Below are 25,220 nucleotides of genomic sequence, written 5' to 3' on the forward strand. Positions count from 1 at the left end.
TGGCCAGCGATTTGATTCTGGCCAAGGACACATATCTCGGTTGCAGGCTCGATCCTGGCCCTGGTCTGGGCTCGGGCAGGAGGCAGCCCCTTGATGTGTCTCTCTCACACTGATGTTTCTTTCTTTCTTTCTTTCTCTCTCTCTCTCCCTTCCATACTCTCTTAAGAGCAATGGAAAAAATACCCTCCAGTGAGGATTAAAAAAAAAAAAAAAAAGAATCTCCTTCAGGACATCCCCCCATAAAACAAGACTGTCTCCTCACCGCAAAATAGACTTAGCGTGTTGTTTCATTCTTTGTTCTCTAAATAGCCCATAGAAGACAATACAGGTTTCTCCTCCCATGAGTTAAATCACTCTTTGCTCCAAAGAAATCAACAGGATACAAACCAGAACCTGGCGGCAGAGGGAGAGAATTGGGACTGGGCCCTGCTCTGGTCTCCCTCCCCTGACCTGTCTCTGTGGTCGGCATCTCCACCCTGATACCTTGAGTTTCCTTAACCTTGAGTCAACCAGCATCTCCCCCCAATCTTTTCAAATTGCTCCTAGGTGTCAGAGAATCCTCGGTGAAATAACTGACCTACCACTGCAACCTCATGCAAGCTAATTTCATTCTGCATTCATTTCAAAGTCTCCTCATTGTAGCTCTACCGTAATAGTTCCCCGACACTTACACCATCTCTTAGAGCAGCCCCGCCTGGCTGCCCTGCTCTCTTCTGGGCCTCAGGCAGCCGAGAGGCGAGGGCGTGGGGTTCAGAGTCAGGAAAGCAGGGTTCACGTTCAGGATTCGCAGCTGCGAGCAGCCGCGGCTCTGAGTCAGGCACTTATCTCCTCTTGGAAGATCTGTCTCCTTATCTCCGCGGCGGGAACCAGTACAGTTGCTGTTCTTGACCAGCATGAGGATTAGACTTTTTCTTTTCTAAAAAGTGAAGATCTTTTAGTTTGTAAAAACATACTTGGCCCTACAGTTTTATTGTTTCCTTATTACCACCCTTTCTCCTTTCCCCCCATAATGGTGCTTTTGGTTTATGGTTTATACTTTTTCTTTTGCCCATTTGAACAACTCAGAATATTTCTTTTAAACCCTTTTTCAGGTTGTCCTATTATCTCAAATCCTTAGAGTGCAAGTTCTTTCTCTCTCTCTTTTTTTGGTAACTGATGACTGTCCCTTTTTAAATATATATCTTTATTGACTTCAGAGAGAGGGAGAGAGAGAGAAATGTCAATGATGAGAGAGTCATTGATTGGCTGCCTCCTGCACGCCCCTGACCGAGGATTGAACCTGCAACCCAGGCATGCGCCCTGACCGGGAATCGAACCGCGATCTCCTGATAAATTGTTACCCATGCTCTGCTCAGAAATTCATAAAGCAGCATTGTTATACAAGTAATCTTTAGAAACTTCCACCTGCTGAATAGTTTCCACACATTGACTCTTGTTCAGTTCCTAGGATCCAGAGAACATACTGAATCCCTTTCCTACTGGTCAGTTTTTCAGATATGTGACTATATCATGATCCACACCTCTCTGCCCCCCCCCAAAGCTTTATTTCTCCAGAAGAGATATCTCCAATTCCTCCTAAGATGGGACAGGGCACTTCACCCTACAGGCAGGTCCTTTTTTGAATGGTCTCCAGTTTGCCAATTGCCTGAGATTGAATGCACACATAATACACACACAACTTTGGTTGCCTGGATGTGGACATGACACCTCTACTAATGACTGTGTGGCTGAGTGCAGGGTGGCCTGGAAATGGCCAAGGCTGAAGTTTGGAAACTGGTGACAATGCTGCGGCCGTTACCTCTGTCAGAAACGATGAGGAAAGGAGGTAAAGGTAGAGAATGGAGAAAGGAATTGGTGCCTGAGAGGTCCGGAGGGAAAATCATAAGACTTGGAGATTTGGGATGCGGGAAAGGGAAGGAGAGGGGGGGGAAGAGGCAGGGATGGCATCCCTGTTTAAGTAGTACATGCGGGGTAGGGGACATCTGGGTAGGGGGAAAGAGGGAGGGAGACAGATGGGCTGAGAAGAGAGGAAGGGGGTGTTACCAGAAAGGGGACCTGGCCCTGAAGGGCTCTGCCTAGGGCCAGCTGGTAGTATGTGGGTTCTTGACTTTGTGCAGGAAAAATTTCACAACACAAGTCTCCAGGTGAATTTTAGAGGAGGTTTCTTAAAGCTAGAGACAGTGAAACAAGAAAGGGCTGAGGAAATGAGCCTAGGCTGGGCTGCTTTGGCTCACTAAGCAGTCAGAAAAAAGAGGGCCTGGGGGACAGGTTCAGGGGGTCTGTCTGGGATGAACGGCTGCTGCCCATTGCCGCCCAGGTTGCAAACCTCTGGGGACCCTGAGTTTAGGAGATGCAGGCCTGTGGGGAAAGGGGGAGGAGGGAGGCAGAAGGCATGCGGTGCTCCTGGGAGGGAGAGCAAGAGCTGGAACTGCGTTTGCAGGGTTTTTAAGGGCTGGGCATTTAGGGGAGGTCTTAGGGGGGATCCAATAGAATATTCATCAGCTTTATGCTGATGTATGAAAATGAGGTTTATTCTCTTACCTTCATCTGTCCTTGGGTGTGGGTGGCAAACGGCACTAATTGGGTTTCTGCTACCTGTCTCCCTGAGTCGGTGATTTAAGCTATTTACCCCCTGGTTTGGGAGAAGTGCAAACAACTTACTCTTGTGTCCCTGGTTTAGGGAAGACAGGATTTACTAAATGGCGACTAACTGCTTGGCATGTAGATTTTCTAGGTGGCTGTGAAGTGCCGTGTGACTACCGGCCTCAGTTTCCCTCTTCCGCTCGTCCTGGCTTCTCACCAGGTGTCTCCGCGGGAGGAGAGGCTGGCACCCCGCTGAACTCCAGCGCTGCACGGGGAGAAGCGGGAGGCGAGCGCCCAGGAACTGCAGAGGCGGAGAGAGCTGGAGAAGCAAGACGGAGCCCGGTCGGGGCATCAAAGGCCTCGGGGAGGCCGGCTGGGGTCCGAACGGCCACAGGCGCGAGCCGGCTAAGAGCCGGGGTCGTGGCAGAGTATTGCAGCTTTGGCTGTGCACCTGGGGCAGATCGGAAATTATCTTTGCAGCCGTCGCAGTGCGCGGTCCTGTGCCGGGAACCAACTAGAGCCTTAATAAACGCGTGCTCGCGGAGAACCGCAGGAGCCCGCGAAGCTTGAATCAACTGCTGGACGGAGCACCGGCGGCGGGGAGCGGCCTTAGCGCCGCGCAGGGACCCGCGAGGCTTGACGGCGCGGGTGGCCAATCGGAATCCGCGCCTCAGTTCCGGTCCCGCCCCTCGCCCCGCCCCCGACCGCCCGCCCCTCTCCCGCCGCCGGAGGCGCGCGCAGTCGCGGGTCTCCCGGAAGTGCGCCCGGAGCCGGCGCCGAGGGCCGAGGTGAGAGCGCGCGGGCGGGGCGGGCCCGGCCGCGTTCTCCCGGGTCGAGCCGGGCGCTCGCTGCCCCGGTCCGCGCGGAACCGGCCAGGCCCCCGAGAGGGCGGCGGCGTCCGTGGGCGCGCGTGGGCCTGGGCGTGCGCGCGGGGCCGCGGCGGGTGCGGGGGAGGGGCGGCGGTCTGTGAGCGGGCCGGGGGTTGCGCCCCGACCCGGCTCCCCGTCCCGGAGCCCGTGGGTCCCCCTGGACTCTCCAGCCGCTTCTCTGGACTGGGACCAGAGACGGGCCCCTCCGTCCTGCCTTCCCCAGGGCTGGACGTGACCCTCAGGAGCAGGGAGCCCTGAGGGGCCGGTGCCCGGGCCCCTCCCGGGGCCGGAGGGTGGGGAACGGCCGGTGGGTAGCACCGCCCAGCGCCTTTTAGGGCTCGAGCGGCCCTGGCCTCCGGGGCGCTAAGTACCTGAGGCTCCCCCGAAGCGTGCGTGGCAACCCCCAAACACGCCCCCCCAAATTCCCAAACGTTGGCAAGCTCCCTACCCCAAAGCACAGGCATTAGAGCTTCCTGGGTTTGAATGTGGCTGCCAGGGGAGCCTCTGATCTATAAACTTGAATTCTTCCCTTGCAGGGTAATTGCGAGGATTAGAAATGACATGAACAGGGCCTAATACGGAGCTGATCCCTTACTCAAGGCACCCCAAAGAAAGAACACGTTACTCCAGACGCTTGTTAAAGACGGTAAGGCCGACTTCACTCAGGGGGACGACTAAAATGGGGTTTTGCATAAAAGAGAGTGAATACAACAAGGACAAGTGGAGATTCATAGTCAGGGAGTAAGGGGGCGGTCAGTGGATGGACAACTGAAGGAAACATCTGGATTAAGGGGGGATTCTGACTAAGCGGACTTGACAGGTGTTTTGCTGAAGGCAGACTGGGGTGAAGAAGGAATTTGTTTATCAAGGGTGGTCAGCTACCAAGGGTGGGGGAATATAGACTTTGATCAGACGCCAAAGCTGGAGCATTTTCCCTAAACTAGACGCAGCAAGATTCTTGATAAAACTGGACTAGAATGTCCGAGGACAGAGCACAAGGGCTAGGTCTAGTCAAAAAAGAGGTCTCGGGAGCTGGACTAAAGTTTGGTTAAAGAGAGTCTGTGTCAATAGTAGGTGCTTGACAAAAGGTTACTTATGCATGTATGTATAGTAAGTATACTTACCTAGATGTACGTTTTAAAATTCATTCTAATTTATTACTGCTTTAATAAATATAGCAACTGTACATTTGGGATAACCTTTTTTTTTTTGGTAACAAACAAGCAGATTTTCATGAAGTCATTGGGATAGAAACCCAGAAATTCTCTATAAAGAAATTTAATTTTGAATAATTGAGGCATTTTTCTTACCATTATTTGAGAATATAATTACTAAAATCAGATTTAAATATTTTATAAGATCTATAGTTTTCCTTAAATGCCATTTTTCTTAAATGTTATCTAAAACTGCCACCTTAACTTAGGAACCAAATAAATTTGAATAAGCCTACCGATCAGTCTCTAAAATCTTGCTACTTGTTATTTGACACTCAGGAACTAAATAGATTAATGAAGGATACATGTATATTTATTCAGTTTTTAAAACATATTTATGTGAGGCTGTACATTTCTCTCTAAACAGTGCTTTCGCTGTTTTCTACAAATTTTGATATGTTGTGTTTTTATTATCATTCAATATGATAACATATTTTAATTCTTTGTGATTTTTTCCTTTGACCATAGATTATTAAAGATTGTTATTTAATAATTTTCATATATTAGGATTTTCTTGGTATCTTACCGATTTCAAATTTAATTGCACTATGATCAGAGAATATATACTTTAAGATTCCGGTCTTTTGAAACTTAATTAAGCATATAGTCTGTTTTGGTGAATGTTACATCTTCACTTGAATGTGTATTTGACAATTGTTGGGTCTAAATGTCAATAAGATCAAGTTGGTTGATAGTGTTGTTCAGATTTTCTATATCCTTACTGATTTTTTTTTCTTTTGAGGGGGAGTTTGTACGTGTTCTATCAGTTATTGACAGAAGGATGTTAAAATCTCTAAGTATGATTGAGGATTTGTCCCTTTAGACTTGTATTAAGTGCATACACATTTAGGATTCTTTTGTGTTCTAGATGACTTAACCCATTTATCATAATGAAATGTCCCCTTTTTTCTCTTTGTCTTGAGATCTCTTGGTCAAATACTAATATAACCATACCAGCTTTCATGTGCTTGCTACTTGCATAGAATGTCTTTTCCCCACTATTTTATTTCCAAGCTGTGTCTTTATATGTAAAATACCTCTTGCAGACAGTATTTGATTGGGTCTTACTTTTTTAAAATCTGACAATCTACTGTGCAATTCAAGTGTTTAGCCTATTTACATTTAATGTAATTATTGGTATGGTTGTGTGTTAGTCTACTGTAGTCTTTTTTCCATTTGATCTTTCTTACTCTTCTCTTGACCCATTCCTATCGCATTTTGGGTTATTGAATGTTTTTTAGTATCCCTTTTTGGCTTTTTAGCTAAACCTCTTTTTCTATTTTTACAACTAACAGTATGTATCCTTAAATGATCAAAGTTCACCTTAACTTGTCAGAGTCTACTTTAATATTGTACCACTTTACACTCCATGGTTTACATTTCTCATTTCTTGCCTCTCAATACCTTTACACTTTCCATTTCCACTACCACTCACTTCCCACTTTTTATTTCTCAACTAGCAGTTCATAAATGTAATAACCTAACAAGCCATTGATTCCATTTACCCCCTCCTTTGTACTATTTTAATACCTTCTACTTATGTTATGTTCTATTTGTACTGTTATTTTTGCTTTTAAAAGTCAGTTGCCTTTGAAGGAAGTTAGAAATAAAAGCATGGTACTTTATATTTATTCATCATATATTTACTATTTTTGGAGATTTTAATTCCTTTCTGTAGATCTGAGTTTCCCTTCAACTGGAAGAATGTCCTTTAGCATTTCTTGTAGTACAAGTCAGTGGGGGATAATTCTCCTACCTTATTTATATGAAACATGTCTTTAATTTTCTGTTGCATCCTAGTTATTGTGGATGACACATTGTTGATGCTAAGGATTCTGTTATCTTCCTCTAAAGTGTGTTGACTTTTGTTCTAGCTGGCAGTTCAGTTACTGACTAATCACGTTTGACTTGTGTTGGCTTGGTTTTATGCCTTGTTAGGGCAGGCTGTTGGAAAGCCCAAGGCATTTCCCAAGTTCTAACTAGATCAGACTAGACCAGTAGACTGGCTCACCTCTGTCGATCTTGTTGAGGCTTGGCTTTAGGCTTTTCAGGGCAGGTTTAGAGTAGGTCTTACTCTAGGATATGGTCTTTGAACATGGGGCCTTTCTGGTATCTCAGGATGCCTCGAGTGTTAATGAAGGAAGAGGTCTCCCCACTCTCAGTGGTCAAAAACTCCCATGCCTCTCATCACTGATTGGTCTTTTGTATCTCTCTTTTGTTCTTAATCTGGTAGCAGCTACTTTCTTGTTACACCTTGCATAGTTTCACCTTGCTAATGAGCAGTCTAACCCTTGGCCAAGGGATCACAGGGAAACCCCACACAGACTTCTGCCTCCACCCCTGTAGCTCCCTGCTCTCTGCTGCCCTGTTCTTTAGATTCCAGCCATTTCAGTGGCTCCAAATTCTTTTTTTTTTTTTAATATACTTTTTATTGATTTCAAAGAGAGGAAGGGAGAGGGAGAGAGAGAGAGAGAAACATCAATGATGAGAGTCATTGATTGGCTGCCTCCTGCATGCCCCCTGCTGGGGATCGAGTCTCCAACTCCGGCATGTGCCCTGACCAGGAATGGAACCTCAGTCTCCTGGATCGTAGGTCAATGCTCAACCACTGAGCCATGCTGGCCAGACAGTGGCTCCAAATTCTGATATCTGCCTCCTCAGTTTAGTTTTTTAATGAGACGACTGATGTCTGCTTGAGCTCCAGCTTCCTTTCCATGGGAAATTGTCCCCACCCTGACAGCCAGGATATTCATGGGATTCACCTCATGAGCTTTTCTTCTTTCAGGGGTTTCATTTCTGCCTGCCTGTTGTCTAGTGCTTGAGAAAGTTGCCTTATCAGTTTTCTTGAGTTTTATATATACTACCAGTTACTCTGTCATGACCAGAATAGAATTCGTGAAACATTTATTGAGCACATAATATATGTCACTGTAGTATACTGGTTGCTGCATGAATATATGAATGAAATATGTTTACTTTGCTCTTTTCTTTTGTGTTCTCTTGAGAAATTTTGTTTTGTTTTCTTTGTTTTGGTTTTTAGATGATTTTGTGATATAGGATGAGCTGTTTGGGTGAGGTGGTAGGTAGGGATAGGGACATTGGTTTTTATATGTTGAGTAAAAAGCAGCTATCAAAAGCTAGAGTGTTGTACTGATGTCTAATTACACCAGATACCCAGTGACTGGGTGTCTTTTGGTTGTTGTGGTTGGTGTTATGGAGAATGATGACCTCTAGGTCCTTCATAACATTTAAGGATTGACCCAGTAATCAATCCAGTGTTAGAATTATGTGCAAGAAAGCTAACGAGATATAGCATTTACTTTGACATTTAATATTTCTTTTTACCATCTTAATTGCTCTCTTCTAAATTTTGATACCATTCACTATAACATTACTTGGTTCAAGCCTGTAAGAATGTTTTCGAGGTAGTTAGTATTTATTCTATACCTTCTTTTAGCCCAAGGTTGAAAATTTCAGGTGTGTCAGGTTTTTTTATAAACTCCCATGACACTCAAAAGAGGTCACTTAGAAACTTCATTGCACTTTTTGAGGAAGAGTTAATTTGTTCTCTTCAACCTCATATTTGTTGTGGAAGCATCTGATCATTTCAGCATTAGCCTTTATTTCTAGGGCATTGATGCCTTTGTTCAGCTTTATTTTTTTATTATTATTTTTTTAATCCTCACCTGAGGATATTTTTTCTATTGCTTTTCAGAGACAGTGGAAGGGAGAGAGAGACAGAGTGAGGGAGAGACATTGATGTGAGAGAGACATATCGATTGGTTGCTTCCTGCACACACCCCGACGGGCCGGGGATTGAGCCTGCTACCGAGGTACGTGCCCTTGACTGGAATGGAACCTGAGACCCTTCAGTCTGCAAGCTGACGTTCTAACCACTGACCAAGACTGGCTAGGGCTCAGCTTTATTTTTTTAGTCTGCTGACATGTGGCTGCAGATATAGAAGTATTTTGCAGAAGAGCTGTTTCCCTGGAAACCCGTAGTAAAGATGCTTCATGTGGTGCATTTAATTTTTCTACTCAGGCTGGACATTTGAATACCAAGAGGGGATGTTATAAAATGCGCAGGGTGATGGTGACTGTTTAGATATGTATTAGTGGTTAGCTTTGTGGCTTCATGTTTACAGTCTTTCAAAATAAAATAGTGTGTCCATTGATTTGAAAACATCGGTGGTTGACTCCTAGGCTTCTCAGGTAGGGCATGTGGATTTGTTCTTTCTCAAAATGTGTTCCTTTCTTCTGTGTAGCCCTCGATCTCACTCCTCTTGTGTCCCTGTGAGAGGCTCTGTGAGAACCTGGTTCTCCCCAGAGACAACTTCATCCCAGAAGAACTTCACATAAAAGGACTTGCCAGGCCAGATGATGCCCGTTGAGCTGGGGCAGGCCCTAGTCCTGCTGCCACCACTGGCAAAGGCTGAGGACTTCCCGTTCTCTGGACCAGATGCTGCTCTTAGAGGGGAGCCCTCCAGCCCCGAGACTGCACGCCAGCTTTTCAGGCAGTTTCGTTACCAGGTGATGTCTGGGCCCCAGGAAACCCTGAGACAACTTCGGAAGCTCTGTTTCCAGTGGCTGCAGCCAGAGGTTCACACCAAGGAGCAGATCCTAGAGATCCTCATGTTGGAGCAGTTCCTGACCATCCTCCCTGGAGAGATTCAGATGTGGGTGCGGAAACAGTGTCCAGGCAGCGGAGAGGAGGCAGTGACCCTGGTGGAGAGCTTGAAGGGAGACCCCCAGAGGCTGTGGCAGTGGGTAAGCATAGGGTACAGTGATCTGTTAGTGAAGCACAGCGCTCCTCTGGAGTCTTATCAAGTGTGTGGTCTTTTTTCTGATAACAAATATGTGGAGTTTTCTATACTAGCAACCGGCTCTCCAATTCTCTGATACCAGCTGGATGTCTTACAATTCAGTTCAGTTCTGACACTGAATATCTGGGGTTAACTCAGATCCCACAGGATAAGGGTCAGTCTCAAAGACTGCCCCCATTTCAGATACCAGTTATAAGTCTCAAGGGCTACCCATACTTATAACCCACTGGCTATAAATTTGGAGGTTTCCAAAACCCTGTCCTCAGATAATTTGTTAGACTGACTCATAGGACTCAGGAAAACACTTTACTTACATTTACCAGCTTATTATGAAGGATGATTCAGGAATAGGCAGTTGGAGGAGATGGGGTCACACAGCTTCCACGTTTTCTCCAGGCCACCCACTCCTGTATGTTCACTAACTCAAGCTCCCTGAAACCTGTAGTTTACGTGTTGTTATGGAGGTTTCATTACTTAGGCATGATTGGTTTATCATTGGCCACTATGAGTGAAAATTTCCAGCCCTCTCCAGAGGTTGAGGGCAGGGGCTGAAAGTTCCAACCTTCTAATCACCTGGTGGGTTCCTCTGGTGACCAGCCTCCATCCTGAAGCTATCTGAGGGCCTACCAAGAATCACTTCATTAGCATCAACTCAGGTATGGTTGAAAGGGGCTCATTATAAATAACAACCCCTGCTCCTGTCACTCCTTCAGGTAATTCCAAGGGTTTTAGGAGCTCTGTGCCCAGAAACAGGGACAGAGACCAAGTATAATTCTTATTATACTTCATCAGTGTATCCACACACCTCATCTAATTCTAAGAGTCCTTGTGACTCTCAACACTTATCCATTAGGGGTTGAAGATAAAGCCTTCCATCCCATTCCACCTTTAGACTAGAATGTTTGAGATGTTGTTCAAAAGACACCTGTGTCTCAACTGGTGGAGACTGTTCAGCAGAAATGCAATATTAGTGGTGTGTCTCAAAGGCCTCCAGCCTGGTTCAGGCCTCAGCTTTTGGCCTTTCTCAGGATGTTTCCCTCACTGGTTCCTGCTATACTAGAAATAAAAGCTGTTTTTCTCTTTTCTTACTCCATGTCCCTGAGAACTGTTTACAATCTATTATAGAAGCTTTCAGAAACCCTCACTCTGGATCTTTCAGTAATTAGTACTGTGTGGTCTCCAGATCAGCATCCAGGTTCTAGGTCAGGACATCTTATCCAAGAAGGTGGAATCTGCAAGCTGCCAAGTGGGGGAAGTGGAGTCTCGTCTTGAAGTGATGCCTCAGGAGCTGGAACTTCAGAATTCACCCCCTGGGCGAGGGGAGCCACTGAGCCACGTGGTGAAGGAGGAGTCTGACGCGGAACAGGAGTTAGGTGGGGGCAGTTATTTAGGTGGAGTGTGTGCTCTCTTGGAGAAACTTGGGGATTGTGGTTACTAGGCCTGAGAGTGGGTTGCAAACGATAATGCTGCCCAGATTGGGGTATCTCTAGAAAGTTCAGAAACAGTGTAGTCCTACATGAACCACTCTAATTTGCATATTCGCAGCCTGTGGTTTAAACTCTTTGTGACTGGGCTAGGCCTTTTGGATTTTGGTTTTGAGGAAAGATGGGAGAAAATCTGGGTGAATCTGGAAGGTTGGAGGGAGTTGCAGTTTGTTAGGGAGGTAACTACAGTTCTTGAAATCATAGATGGTGGAGCGGATCAGTTGTGATTTGTGAAGATTCTTACCTGTACCCTCTGGGGACTGGTTGAGGAGGACAGCTGGTTCTTTACACTTCCTGTTTCTCTTCAGCAGTGGCTGCTTCCCAGTTTCCTGCCCAACCCGAGGAGAGGCTCACCAGGGACCAGGACTTCGGAGCCTCACTTCTCCACACAGCACCTCAGGTGAGCTGCGTCGCCCTGTTCCTTTCGCGCCTGAACCAGGCTTTGAGGATGTGTCAGTAGAGAGGAGGATTGAAGGGGGAGAGGTTTCAAATGAGTAGAAAGGATGGCCTAGCAGTTATCTAGAATATCTATACCTGTGGGATGAAACCCAACCTTCAGCATTTTTCTTAAGACAGACTGTTTCCTAATTATCATCTTGAGTAATGGAATCTGGGCCCTGGAAGAAGTTGCCCTGAAGAGGCAATCTTGTCTCTCCTTTTTTATTATTTTTGGGTAATGCTAAGAAGTGACTATTTCATTTCCTAGTTTAAGCCTCTCACAGAGGAGTCAGTTCGAGATTTTGAGTGGTTGTATCAGTGTGGGACAGGTTAATCTTCTCCCCCTCCCCAACTCTATGGAGGTATAATTGACAAACAGTAAACTGCACATGTTTAAAGTGTACAATTTGGTAAGTTTTTTGATATATATATATATATATATATATATATATATATATATATATATATATATATATATATATATACACAAACATGAAACAGTGACAACAAACAAGATAATAAAACACATCTGTCACCACCAGAAGTTTCCTTTCCCTCCCTGCTCCCCCTCCACACTTGCCTAGTTCTAAGGCAACTACTGATCTGTTTTCTGTTACCATACATTAGTTTGCATTTCCTAGAATCTTGTATGAAACAGAATCATGCCATTATGTACTCTTATCTTTGTTCTGCATATAATGTATCTTGCTTGCTTGTTTTGAATATTTTCTCACTGGTTTTTAATAGTTTGACTGTGATATGCCTTGGAATCATTTTCTTCATGTTTCTTATGCTTGTGTCCATTAAATTTCTTGGGTCTGTGGATTTATAGTTTTCATCAAATTTGGAACATTTTTTGCCATGATTTCTTCAACTTTTTCTCTGCCTTTCTTCCTTTTTTCCTTCTTTGAGGACTCTGAGAATAATACACATGTAGGATGTATGTGATGATAATGTGTGTACATGTATTAGATCTCTCTAAGTTGTCCTACAGCTTATTGATGCTCTTTTTCTAATTTCTGCTTTATTTTGGGTAGTTTCTATTTTAATGTTTTCAGGTTCATTAATCTTTTCTTCTTTGGTGTCTAATCTGCTGTTAATTCTATCCAGTGTATTTTTTATCTCAGATATATTTTTAATCTCTAGAAGTTTGAATTGGGGCTTTATTATATCTTCTGTGTATGTACTTAATATGTACAATCTTTTTTCCACCTTCTTAAACATATAGAATATAGGTATAACATCTGTATTAATGTCCTTGTCTACTAATTTATCACCTGTGTCAGTTTTGATGGATGAATTGATTTCCTCATTATGAGTTGTGTTTTTCTGCTTCTTTGTGTGCCCAGTAATCTTTAATCATGTGGCAAACATGAATTTTACCTTGCTAGGGCTGGATATTTTTGCATTCCTATAAATGTCTTTGAGCTGTGCTCTGGGATATGGTTAGATTACTTGGACACGGTGTGTTATATGGCATCAGAGAAGCATTTAGTATAGGGCTAATTTTCCCCACTACTGAAGCAATACCCTTCTTAGGACTCTACCTGCTGCTCCTTGATAGACAAGGTTTTCCACTGCAGTTCTTGAGATGTGAGGTATTCCCAGCACCATGCAAGCTCAGAGGCTTGTTCCCTCCACTTCTTTTATGTGGTTCTTTTCTGGACCCAGGGGGGGCCCTCTGCAGATCTCTGGAGCTCTCTTAGTGCAGATCCCCCACTCTGGTCTTCTCCCTTGCTGACTCTCTAACCCCGTTGTGCTCCTCCTGTTCAACCAGGGGCCTGCCTGGCTCTGCCAGCTTCCCCTCTCTGCTGCTCTGGATGTTCTATAGGTGTAATTGTGGGCAACTGTAGGGCTCACCTGATTTGTTACCACTTTCAGGGATCTCTGTTCTACTCTAACGTGCTATATCCAAAAACCGTTGTTTTGAATATTTTGTCTCTTCTTTCAGTTTTTTCAGACACAAAAGTAAATCCAGTCCCTATTACTACATCTTGTCTGTAAACAGAAGTCTCTGGGACAGGTTCATCTTGATAATGTAGTTAAAAATTCTGAAAAGTTATATTTGATAAAAATAAAGTTTTCCAGGAACCTATATATCTTAATCAAAACATTGTTTGAAACCTTTGGGGAACCCTTCTTGGGATTTGCCTCATGAGGTAATACAGAGTGCAGATGAACATAGGGAAGCCCATAGGTGCTGCTTAATGTGGGACTGAAGATCGGGCCTGAGCCTCAGCGTGCTGGGCTCTGGGATTTAGAAACTGGACACCAGCTTTGTAGTTCACCCTGGGAAAGGGATGGGGAGGGTGCAGGGAAGGGATATACGGGTGCCTTTTCAGTGACTCAGGGGTGCCTTCTTGCTTTCAAGGTACCCAGAAACCAAACTGTTAGGCAGGAGATTGCTTGGTAAAAAAAACTGTGTATTCTCTTAAATATTTCAAGCAGATTTGGAGGATTATTGTTGATCCTATAGTAAGTACAGGACATCCCTATGAAAAGTATATACAACTTATTAACACATTTTAAATCTACATAACATAACAACATTAACCGTGACCTGTTCTGGATTGCTTAAAGTCAAAAGATTTAAAATGCTCACCAGCAGTACTATGTGAATGTGTGGTATGTGTGTGTGGTGTGTGTTAAATTCCTTATATTTAGCAGATAACTGATTAACAGCCACTCAGTCTAAACAAATAAATATCATCCCTACTCAATCCTAATATCCTTTCCCCAAACTAACAAGTATTTACATCAGAAGGACCTTGATATTTGATGGAATCCCTTGTAAGTGAAGGGCTTTTTCATTTATTTATTTATTTTTACTTTATCTTTTGTTAATCCTCCCCCGAGGATATTTTTTCCATTGAATTTTAGAGAGAGTGGAAAGGGGTGGGAAAGAGAGAGAAACATCGATGTGGGAGAGACACATCGATTGGTTGCCTCCTGCATGCACCCCAGTTGGGGCCAGGGATTGAACCTATAACTGACATACATGCCCTTGACTGGGAATTGAACCCGCGACCCTTCAGTGCACACGGCGACACTAACCGCTGTGCACCCTGGCCAGGACAGTGAAGGGATTTTTAAAATATAAGTAATTGCTTTCCCTAATCTCTCATAAATTAGGAACTTGATGAATAATGCCAGGATAATGCAGTAGTGGCCCTACACAGCAGGATTTTATTGTTAGAACCCGTGACTGAGTTAGAACCTCACATACACATGGGGATACTTGACTCACATCCCTGTGTTTCCAGATTTCGGGAATGGAACCCAGTGCAAAGAACTTGGTGCAAGTCAGTTGTGGTAATGTCTCATAATGTCCCACAAGGTGGTGCTGTTTCCACACAAAATTGACATAATTTCTCCATCAAACTCCTACTTCCACCCTTCCAAAGTAGGAATTTAATTTTTCCTCCTCTTTTAAAAGCAAGATGGCTGCACTTGGTGTCTTGCCTCTCTCTTTTTTTTTAATCTGCACACGAGGATATGTTTATTGATTTTCTCTAGAGAGAGGGGAAGGCGGGGCGAGGGGGGGAGGAACATCAATTGGTTGCCTCCCATATTCGTTCAGGGATTGAACCCACAACCTAGGTATGTGCCCTGAAAGGGAATCGAACCCTCAACCCTTCGGTGCATTGGATGATGCTCCAACTAACTGAACCACACTGGCCAGGTCAGGTGCCCTGCCTCTTAGGTAAGAGGTTTTGTTCAAGCGTCCTGAGCTGTTTGCAGTTCCTTGAGTAAATTAGTGGCTTTCAGCTGCGGGTATACTGTTTGGAGACTCCTGAAGCCTCTGCTGGCTTCTGAGGACTGATTGCAGCCCTTGGGATTTTGGTGGCTGTGTTCTTTTTTATCTTGTACTGTGCTTGGTGGCTACTGTTTGGTGCCTATGGAATAGCGTCATATCCTGCAAGCCAGACTGCCAGTCAGATGTCACATCCTTGGAGTTGCCAGCCTTCTCTCTGGCAGCGCTGAGGCGGGGGCCTGTGTTCCCCCTGGGAAGACAGAGTGCTCCTGTAGTCGGCAGTGTTTGCTCAAGTTGGCTATTTTTAGGAAGTTGTTAAGGTAGCTTCATTCACAGGAGATGAACAAAATAAGCTGCTAACGATTTTTACTTTAAAAATAAAAACACTCTAAGTGAAAGTTTATATTAAAAATGCGGTTATAGTAAATAGTTAAATACATAGTCAAATATATCAAGGTCTCTTTTCACCTTTTCATTTTTCAACAACACCTTTTCCTCCCTCCCTCCCTCCCTCCCCCCCCCTCCCTCCCTCCCCCCTCCCTCCCCCCCTCTCTTTCTTTGTTTCTTTCTTCTCCTCCTCCCTCCCCTTCCTTCCCTCCTCCTTCTTCTCCCTCCCCTCCCTTCTCCCCTTCTCCCCCCCCCTCCCCTCCTCAGGATCTGATAGTTAAAAGACTTGTCCTTCGCTGTGATGTGCTGGGTCTGGGGGCTAGAAGAGCACAGTGGAGAATCTTTTCTCATGGTGCTATGTGCCAGTGGAGCCGACTGTTGATGAAATACTTTCATATGTGTGTGTATAAAAAAGATTGGGTGTTCTGTCATATACATAGTGTACATTTACATAGCTACTTAATAAACTGATGAGTGTTGTGAGTGAAGAGTGCAGTGTGCTCAAAACAGATGACACTTGCACTACTCCTGTTAAGCCTCCCAACAGTTTTTGAGTTTGGTACTCTCATTAAGTGAGGACTGAGACCCAGAAAGGTTAAGTAGCTTGTTCAGGATCACAGCTAGGAAGTGGCAGAACTGGGACTTGAAACCCAGTATGTCTGACTCCAAGGACTGTGCTGTAAATCACTCTCCTATATCATCTGAGTTTCTCACAGTTGTTTCCTTGGTGGGGAGATTGAAATTTGAATTCACGAAAGTAGACCCTACTTAGATGGCATTCCCAGTGTTGAGTCTCGAGTCTCCAGTGTCATAGGCTAAGAAAAAGATGTTTTGGGGATACTTGAGGGGCATCTTGCTCTAGACAACTCATCAATTTCCCAGGAAACTGATTTGATGTTAGACACTAAACTCAGAACTGTTGGAGATCCCCGGTGGATGGCTGCAGCCTCTCCCGATGCTCTGAGTCCACCAGTCTCTTTCCCAGTGAGGTTTACAGCTCAGTTGACTTCATCGTTACTTCTTCCCGCTTTTTTACTGATTTACAGCTGCTTTTCCAACAAATACCTTTTTAATTTTCTTCTTTTCCCTCTTGAATTTCCAGGTTTTAATGAAATTTTGGGAATACCACGCTCCCACTGTTCAAAGACATAGGCAAGAAATACTAATGTAGGGACTGTGGTTTCCCTTTGGCCTTTTTCCTTGAACTACCTCCCATGATTCCTACATATTCCAGCGGCCAGGCTCCGAAGGTACAACCCCTTCTTCTCAGCCTCCTATAGGCAGGGAAGGCAGGGTTCAAAGACTTTCAGTGAATTCACAGCATTGTGTGTTTTCTAGGAGCAGTGGAGGCACCTGGATTCCACTCAAAAGGAGCAATACTGGGATCTCATGCTGGAGACCTATGGGAAAATGGTCTCAGGAGGTGAGGGCATGGGCTAGCCTGATGCAAGGAGATGGAAGGACTGTTAAGCATTTCTATGTACTCTTAGAGATAGCTTCTCTCCTTGAATATGTCTGGGTGCAGAGTATCATAGCAACACCATTGGGAACTGGAGTGAGTTGGAGGTAGCAGAGTTATAGTAAGAACTTCCTGGTATTGAACGTATTTTGTGTACCAGGAACTGTCAGAGGTGCATTATGCACCTTGAATCTATGAAGTGGGTGATGTTGTTCCTGTTTTTAAGGTGATGGAGGTGAGTGTCAGATCAGGTCACTTGCTCACTGTTACCTAGCTCGTAAGTGCTGAGTTACGATGGAACTCAGTTGTGGCTGGTTCTGAGTCCATGCTCTTTAATACTAAACCACAGTCTCAACCAACTATTAGAGGGGTTGTAGTCATCAGGTGGTCTGACTCTACCTGCCCAGACTCTTCTTTTTGTGGTCTTCACCATCTATCCTGCTTATCTTGTGAGCATTGGTATCTTAGAAGCTCCTCATATCCTAAGATGAGTTGCCTTAAGTGGTCTCCAGAGCCTTCATATTTCCTTTCATACTCAGGACACTCCTTTGAAAAACAGCTGGGTCCCCAGTCCTCCTAGTTCATCGAGGCCCACATGTTATCTCTCTTTGTACCAGGCATTTCCAATTCCAAGCCTGACCTGACTACTTCAACAGAATATGGGCAAGAACTGGCAGGACTGTACCTTCACGTCAGTGAGAAGATCCCGAGACCCACCTGCAGAGGTGAGTAATCTTTCATTGGTCAGAGCCATTTCTGGTCTGTCATGGAATGGAGATGGGGGGGAGATATTAGGATTTGGTTTCTGTTCCATTGATTCTGACTAGGCATGATCTGGTTAGTCTGGTTTGAAAATGGAAGTCAGGTCTCCTTAATCTCTGGCTCTGGTGCTGTTGACACTCATAGTTAATGAGGGAAGAAAGACCACACCTGAATCTGCTGCCTTCAGCCTTATCTGTTGTGACAACTATCTTTCTCAGAGAGAGCTAAGATTAGTACAGATGGAGACCAGTACAGATATGGGTAGAATTCTATTACAAAAAAGGTCATGTGACAGCTGTTACTACCCTTCCTCTTGTTCGAGGGTTCAGAGTAATTAGACTTTTTTTATTCTGTTTGTAGTGAATAGTAACCACCTCACCCTCAACAAAATAAAGTAAAACAAACACACACACAGACACGTGTTAGCTAATCTTAATGCATGTAACTCATTAAGTAGCACAAACAACAAATATTTCATACAAATATGTGTTTAGGTCTGGGGAAGAAGAAATATGAACTTGTTCTGTTGTAAAATAGCAATCCCCCTTTGCCTTCTACATTATTCTAAAATACTGCCCTTATGTGAAACCTTTCTGCCAAATCTACTTAGACATACACACTATTACATACGCAAAAGACCCGTCTTGTAGGAAGGACATGAACTGTATGACATCATTCTTTCTCCCCAGTGGTATTGAATTCTTTTTCTTTGCTAAATACCACAGAGAGAAAACATCAAATGAGACAGGATTTTAATTTTAAGGAATATATTTATCATAATACTATTTCACAAAGTTACCTTTGGAGCAGTATTTTTCAAACTGCATTTCATGACCAATTAGTGTATTATGAAATCATTTTATAGGTTACAGCCATCATAAAAAAACAAAAATACAATTAAATAGAAAATATCAGGATGTAAGTAGGAAATATTAAATATCAGGATAGATAGTGTTTCAGGAAATTTTTGTTCCAAATATATGTGCATATACTGTATTTCAATATAAACATATTTCTTACTGTGGGTAGCAGACAAAAAAGTTTGAGAATATTGCTTTAGAGGTTATTGCAGTAGGAATTATGTTTTAATAGACTTTATTTTTTAGAGCAGTTTCATGATCACAGCAGAATTGAGTGGAAGGTACAGAGATTTCCCATGCACTTCCTTGCAGTAGGACTGCTTGTGATATATAGCTCCCTATGTCCCCAACTCATTCTTTTCTTGTTCCCTTCATTCCATCTGCTGACATGCCCATTACATCTTGCCTTGTACCAGACTGTAGAGAACCAACAGAGGCAGCCTGTCTCGATAAGGGAAACTAAAGCCATTGCAGGTTCTTGTGGAGAGGATATGTGAAAGAGAGAGGCTGAGGAAGTAGCAGTGTGCAGGAAAGCCTGGGAGGGGGTACTTGGGGGAGAGGAACCCTGTGGGAAGTTGATGTAGGAGTCCAGATGTGCAGGCATGAGACCGCAGACCCATGTGGAAGCAACGAGGAAAAGATGGAAAGATCCAGCTAGCTGGTGTGCCAGATCTGGACTTAGTCGGGGTGTGAAAGTTACAGGAGAGCATGTGCACGCTGTTTCACTTGAGCATATGGAAGAACAGCTCCTAGGTAACACAGGCCAGCAGAGGAGCGAGCCTCACAAAGCCGTCTACACATGCCTCTAATCAAAATCCCAAGAGATTAAAAACATTATTTGCAAAAATGATTCTTAAGTAATTATCTGGAATAATACTGCAAGAATAGTAAAAAGTTTAGAAAGAAGAATGTTTCATCAATATTAGATCTCTAAATATTAAGATCCTGTCATTTAAAATAGGTAAAATCATTAAAATATTGGGATACTGATGTGAAAATAGATGCACAGACTAATGGAACAGAAAAGGCAGCCCAGGGAAGGAAGCTGGTCTGTGTGCGAATCTCCATACCCTGGGATTCTCACAGATCCGTGGGACGACCTGTCTTCAGTGAGCAATGTCAGGAAAAAGACTCTTTGGGAAAAGGAAGTGGTTTAAATTTGATGTATGTTATATACTAAAAAAAAGTTGGAAATAGATGAAAAAGACATAAAATATGATAATAGTAAAGAGGAAAGTGAGTGACTATTTGACTCATGTCTGGATGAAAGTTTTTTTCTTTTTATAACCCTCACCCTAGGGCATGTTTTATTGATTTTAGAATGCGGAGGGGGAGAGAGAGAAACATCCATGCGAGAAAAAAATCGATCCTTTGCCTCTCACCTCCCACCTGGGATTGAACGGTGTGTGTCCTGACTAGGAATCGAACCCGCAACCTCCTGGTATATGGGATGGTACTCCAACCACTGAGCCACCTGGCCAGGGCAGGATGGAGGTTTTTATAAGTATAAAAGCAATGGAAAAATCATTAAGGAAAAGATTTATAGACTTCAATATATTTAAAAAGAAAACCCCTTACAACTTTTATACATAGAAATAACCCCAGGAAACGAAACCAGATTGGTGAAGAACATTTTTTATGAACATGACAGATAAATGATTATTTTTCTTAGTGTATAGTTAATGCAAGTTGATAATAAAAAATGACTTTCCTAATAAAAAATGGACAGCAGTGTGTTGGAGTATGAAAAATAGCTCATAAATGTGAAAAATTCATGCTTTAAAAATTAAAACTTTTAACAATGAAAAGCCATTTTTCACTGGTCTAAATAATGGGCAATCTTTTTAAAGTATTCAGTACTTAACTATTGAAACTGTTCTTCACTTGGCCTGGCTTCTCACACCAGAGGGGGATAGAGTCATTCTGGAAATCAGTGTGTCAATACGCATCAAGAGCCTTAATGACAATATTTATGCCTGTTGACATAGTAATTCCACTTCAAGGAACTTCCTTTAAGGTATTGATCAGAAATGTGGGTAAAAATTTATGAAGAAAAATGCTATCACTGCATTATTTATAGTTGTAAAAACACCACAGTAGGAGAATTCTTAAATAAATTATAAGTTTATTATTATGACATCTTCATGATGGACCATTATTCAGCTTTTTAAATGATATTTATAAAGGCTTCTTTAAGGACAAGAGAAAGTGCCTTTGCCATTTGAGAAGAATATGTATGTTCTAAGGCTTTGTAAATTAACAAGTTCAGGTCTACTTCTCTTGCAGGTTCCTGGGTCTTTAGCAGATAATCTGAAAGACTAATATAGGAAAGAGAAAGGTAAATAACTTCATTAGATCTACAGGAATAAAGTAATTTACAAAAGCTGAAAATAAATTCCACCACCAAAATAAAATCTTTGCTATATGCATCATTAACTTGTAATGACCAAACACCTAAGTTATGATGAGAAAAATAAAATTTCAACTGTTACATGAGTTAACAAAGCACAGTGAATGCTGGATTCAAGCATAGATTCACTTTTATGCTACAACCTCACTGTACATTAAAACCATAATAAAATGACACATTGCATTTCATGAATTTCTAGGTTCCTTGTAAAGGAACCATGTGAAATTGATAAAGACCGTCGTTTACAATTTAAATGCTACAAAGCCAGATATAGAACTGTATATACAACCTATCAATTATGTCAGATGAAAGCACGTACACTCATATGTATTGGTTAAATAAGGACTGGAGCCTGGCCAGGTGTGCCTCAGCGGTTGCGCGTCGACCTAGGATCCAGGCGATTGGAGTTCGATTCCCAGTCAGGGCACATGCCCGGGTTGTGGCCTCGATCCCCAGTTGGGGGCGTGCAGGAGGCAGCCCATCAATGACTCTCTCATCATTGATGTTTTTCTCTCTCTCCCTCTTCTTTCCTCTCTCTCGGGTCAATAAAGATATAGTTTAAAAAAAAAAAAAAAGACTGGAAGGAAATGTATACTTGTTACCTCTAGGTTGTATAATTAAGGTTGATTTGGTTATCTTCTGTATACTTTTAAAATTATTTTTAGTGATCATATTTATATTTACATATATTCAGATAATAACCAGTCATTTTTTAAAGTAGTGCTCTCATATAATATACTTGTTTTTCCTGGTTCTTAATAAATACATGTAAAAATAGTGCTACTCTATGACCCAGCAATTCCATTTCTGGGTATTTATCTTCAGAAAGTGAAAACACTAATTCAAAAAAACATATGCATCTCCTTGTTCATTGCAGCATTGTTTACAATAGCCAAGGGAAGCAACCTAGATTTCCGTTGACAGATGAGTGGATAAAGAAGAGGTGACACACACACGCACACAGAAACAAATAAATATAATGGGATATTACTCAGCCATAAAAAAGAACGAAATCTTGTCATTTGCAACAATATGGATGGACCTAAAGAGTATTATGCTAAGTGAGATAAGTCAGAGAGAGAAAGACAAATACCATATGATTTCGCTTATATTCAGAATCTAAAAAACAATACAAATGAACAAACAAAATGAAACCGAAGCAAACTCATAGATACAAATAACAAACTGATAGTTGTCAGAAGCAAGAGGATTTTGAGAGATGAGTGGAAGAGGGGAAGGGGATTAAGAAGTACAAACCTGAGATTATAAAATAAGTCCCGGGAATGTAATGTACAGCCTGGGGGATAGTCATTAATGTTGCACTAACTATGTACAGAGACAGATGGTTACTAAACTTCTGTGGTGATCACTTTTTAAGGTATATAAATGTCAAATCCCTATGTCGTACAACTGAACTAATATAGTATGTCAACTGTAATTAGAAAAAAGCACATGCTGCTTTTCTGCGGGGAGATGTGTGTGTGTCAACAGTGCTCTCTGTGAGCCCTCCTCTGCATCAGACGTTCTCCTCGGGTCCCGGCTGAGTCAGGAGATGCAAAGTCACTTGCTTTGCATCTGCATCTCTTGCTTCTGCATCAGGAGAAAGGATAGCACAAGTGAAGCGAGTGCCAGGCACTCAGGGCAGATGGAGCTTTTCTCCCTCATTCACTGATGCCCCCTTGGTAAAAGAATTAATGTTTTATGATGGCTCTTTCTTTGACATATGAATTAGAAAATCGGGCATGCCATGTACTGAACTATTTTAAATCTCTCTTCTTTCAGGCAGTAGACAGGAAAATGACAAAGAGAACCTGAACTTGGAAAATTATAGGGACCAGGAACCTCCAGATGCCTCCTGTCATGCCTCAGAGGAGGCACCTTTTCAGGCTTCCTTAAGTGGCCTCTTCACTGCGGATGAGCCGAGACACTTTGGAGAAGGAGAGAATCTCCCTGAGGCTCAGGAAAACCTTCAGGGTGAGGGGACAGGGGGACAGCTCTCTCCTCAAGAAAGGAACTCTGTGAAACAACTAGGCCATCACCTGCCTGATCCTCATGCAGGAGAACTGTCCGTGCTGTGGCTGGAAGAGAAGAGAGAGGCCTCCCCTAAAGGGCAGCTGAGAGCCCCCATGGCCCAGAAGCTGCCCACCTGCAGGGAGTGCGGGAAAACCTTTTACAGGAATTCTCAGCTTGTTTTTCACCAAAGAACTCACACCAGGGAGACATACCTCCAGTGCCCCACCTGCAAAAAGGCCTTCCTGCGGAGCTCTGACTTTGTGAAACATCAGCGAATTCACACGGGAGAGAAGCCCTGTAAATGTGACTACTGTGGGAAAGGCTTCAGTGACTTCTCAGGACTGCGCCACCATGAGAAAATACACACAGGAGAGAAACCCTACAAATGTCCCATCTGTGAGAAGAGTTTTATCCAGAGATCAAACTTTAATAGACATCAGAGGGTTCACACAGGAGAGAAACCTTACAAATGTTCCCGCTGTGGGAAAAGTTTCAGCTGGAGTTCCAGTCTTGATAAACATCAAAGATCCCATTTAGGAAAGAAGTCCTTTCAGTAGCCACACTGTCTTAGCCCATTTCTGTATGCTGGTCCATTTTACAACACTGAGCTCCTCGGGAGAAATTACGTCTCTTAGAGGCTATCCTGCGTGGATTGGAGAAGAGTACCTGAACGTGAGTTTGGACTTGGAGGATATGTCAGCCTGGATTGGATTTTACTCTGGTTTTCTTGCTTCTGCATCAGGAGAAAGGATAGTCTTTGTCTTTCACCTCCTCTCTTTTTTGGGGACGAGATGGGACAAAGCTGTTGCTTGGAGATCCAGTTTTAGAAGTGCTGCCTGGGGAGCCACAATTGCTGCTCATGTGAAGAACCTTGGACCAGCCCTTTAGAAGTGGGGTCCTAGAGCAGGCCGTCTGTTAGGAAAGGGGGGACATAGAGGGCCAGTGAGCTCACCTGTGCTCTTTGTCACACCAGTGCAAAGTTAATGTTCTGTCCCTGTTTTAAATAAACTTAGTAGAGTCACTCCTGTCTCATTTGTGTCCATTGTGTGTTGACTGTAACTCAAAGTGCATTTCTCGTAGACCCTCAATGGTAGTCGAGCGCTTAGAGCATCCCACACAAACCTATCAACCAGCTGCACATTGGTAGGAAAGTGCTGGCCTGGTGCTCAGATGTGAGAGCTTGGCCAGTGCTGTGCTTGCTTGTCTCAGGTAAGTCTGTCCCTGGTATCCTCTGTCTGAGCCCACCTCCCACTGGCTTGCACACCTCAAGCTGCCCCTCTTTCTACTGGCATCCCACTTAGGCTACCATTTTTGCCAAAGTGTTCTGTGCTTTAAAATTATCTTTATGACATAATTTTGCTTGTAGGTGTTAGGAAGAAGTCAGTAATATTGATTTAATTTATAGTAATATCTAGAGGCTTATTAACACATATATCTAACCTGCTCACTTGTCCTTATCTTCAAAAGTTACATGTCCCGAAGCTGGCTGCTCTTGTATAGTTAGACTTCCTCTCCTTTCCTTTGTGGTTCTCCCCTTGTGTGCTCTTATTTTACTGTTCTCGCTGGGGGGGGGGGGGGGGGGGGGGCAGGACACAATGCTAATGAGGGAGGCAGCTGAAGACATTAACCTGTAGGCAGGAAACTGCTAGTTGTTGGCACACAATGGGAAGTCCATTACTGGTTGGTGAGAGGGGAGACCAAACTGAAATTGGAATTCTTGGATTCCAGAGGCACTTAACTCCCTTAGAGCATGAAGACAAGAATAAGGCCCTTAGGGGGTGTGGGGGCCACAGGGCAGGAAGCAGGAAAATCCTGAAAGAACTGGCATTAGATGCTGCATTCTGCAGAGCAGAGGTTTGTAGGATGGGGTTTTATGGTTTTTAAAAAAATACTTTTAAAAAAGTGTTTTTTAATTAAAAAAAATATATATTGATTTCAGATAGAGGAAAGGAGAGGGAGAGAGAGAGAAACATCAATGATGAGAGTCATTGATGGGCTGCCTCCTGTACACACCAACTGGGGATTGAGCCCGCAACCCGGGCATGTGCCCTGACCGGGAATCGAACCCTAATTGCCTGGATCCTAGGCCAACGCTCAACCGCTGAGCCACGCCTGGCCGGGCAAAAAAGTGTTTTTTATTAAATTCATTTTAGAGGAAGGGAGA

The 25,220-nt window shown here is 43.4% G+C and overlaps 1 protein-coding gene across 4 annotated transcripts; it reads left to right on the forward strand.

The window, feature by feature from the left end:
* Positions 1-3,356: 3,356 nt before the first annotated feature.
* On the forward strand, positions 3,357-24,179 carry ZNF18 (zinc finger protein 18). Of its 4 annotated transcripts, XM_087825844.1 has the most exons (8): positions 3,357-3,371; positions 3,989-4,098; positions 8,932-9,433; positions 10,673-10,862; positions 11,282-11,373; positions 16,891-16,975; positions 17,629-17,736; positions 22,826-24,179. In XM_087825844.1, the coding sequence occupies exons 3-8, from the start codon at positions 9,044-9,046 to the stop codon at positions 23,611-23,613; spliced, it is 1,653 nt and encodes a 550-aa protein (XP_087681970.1). In that variant the 5' UTR covers positions 3,357-3,371; positions 3,989-4,098; positions 8,932-9,043; the 3' UTR covers positions 23,614-24,179. The 4 variants fall into 4 exon arrangements, with proteins under 4 accessions (XP_087681970.1, XP_016078014.2, XP_016078016.2 ...); XM_016222528.2 differs by lacking the exon at positions 3,357-3,371 and having other exon boundaries at positions 3,830-4,098; XM_016222530.2 differs by lacking the exon at positions 3,357-3,371 and having other exon boundaries at positions 3,830-4,098; positions 16,897-16,975.
* The last annotated feature ends 1,041 nt before the right edge of the window (positions 24,180-25,220 follow it).

Source organism: Miniopterus natalensis, chromosome 17 (genome assembly GCF_054644295.1).
Source record: "Miniopterus natalensis isolate mMinNat1 chromosome 17, mMinNat1.hap1, whole genome shotgun sequence".
NCBI lineage: Eukaryota > Metazoa > Chordata > Mammalia > Chiroptera > Miniopteridae > Miniopterus > Miniopterus natalensis.

Coding starts and splice junctions, on each gene's coding strand:
- ZNF18 (XM_087825844.1), top strand. CDS start 9,044: ATGATGCCCGTTGAGCTGGGGCAGGCCCTAGTCCTGCTGCCACCACTG. Junction 9,434..10,672: donor CCCAGAGGCTGTGGCAGTGG/GTAAGCATAGGG, acceptor TGTGGTCTCCAG/ATCAGCATCCAGGTTCTAGG. Junction 16,976..17,628: donor TGGGAAAATGGTCTCAGGAG/GTGAGGGCATGG, acceptor TCTTTGTACCAG/GCATTTCCAATTCCAAGCCT.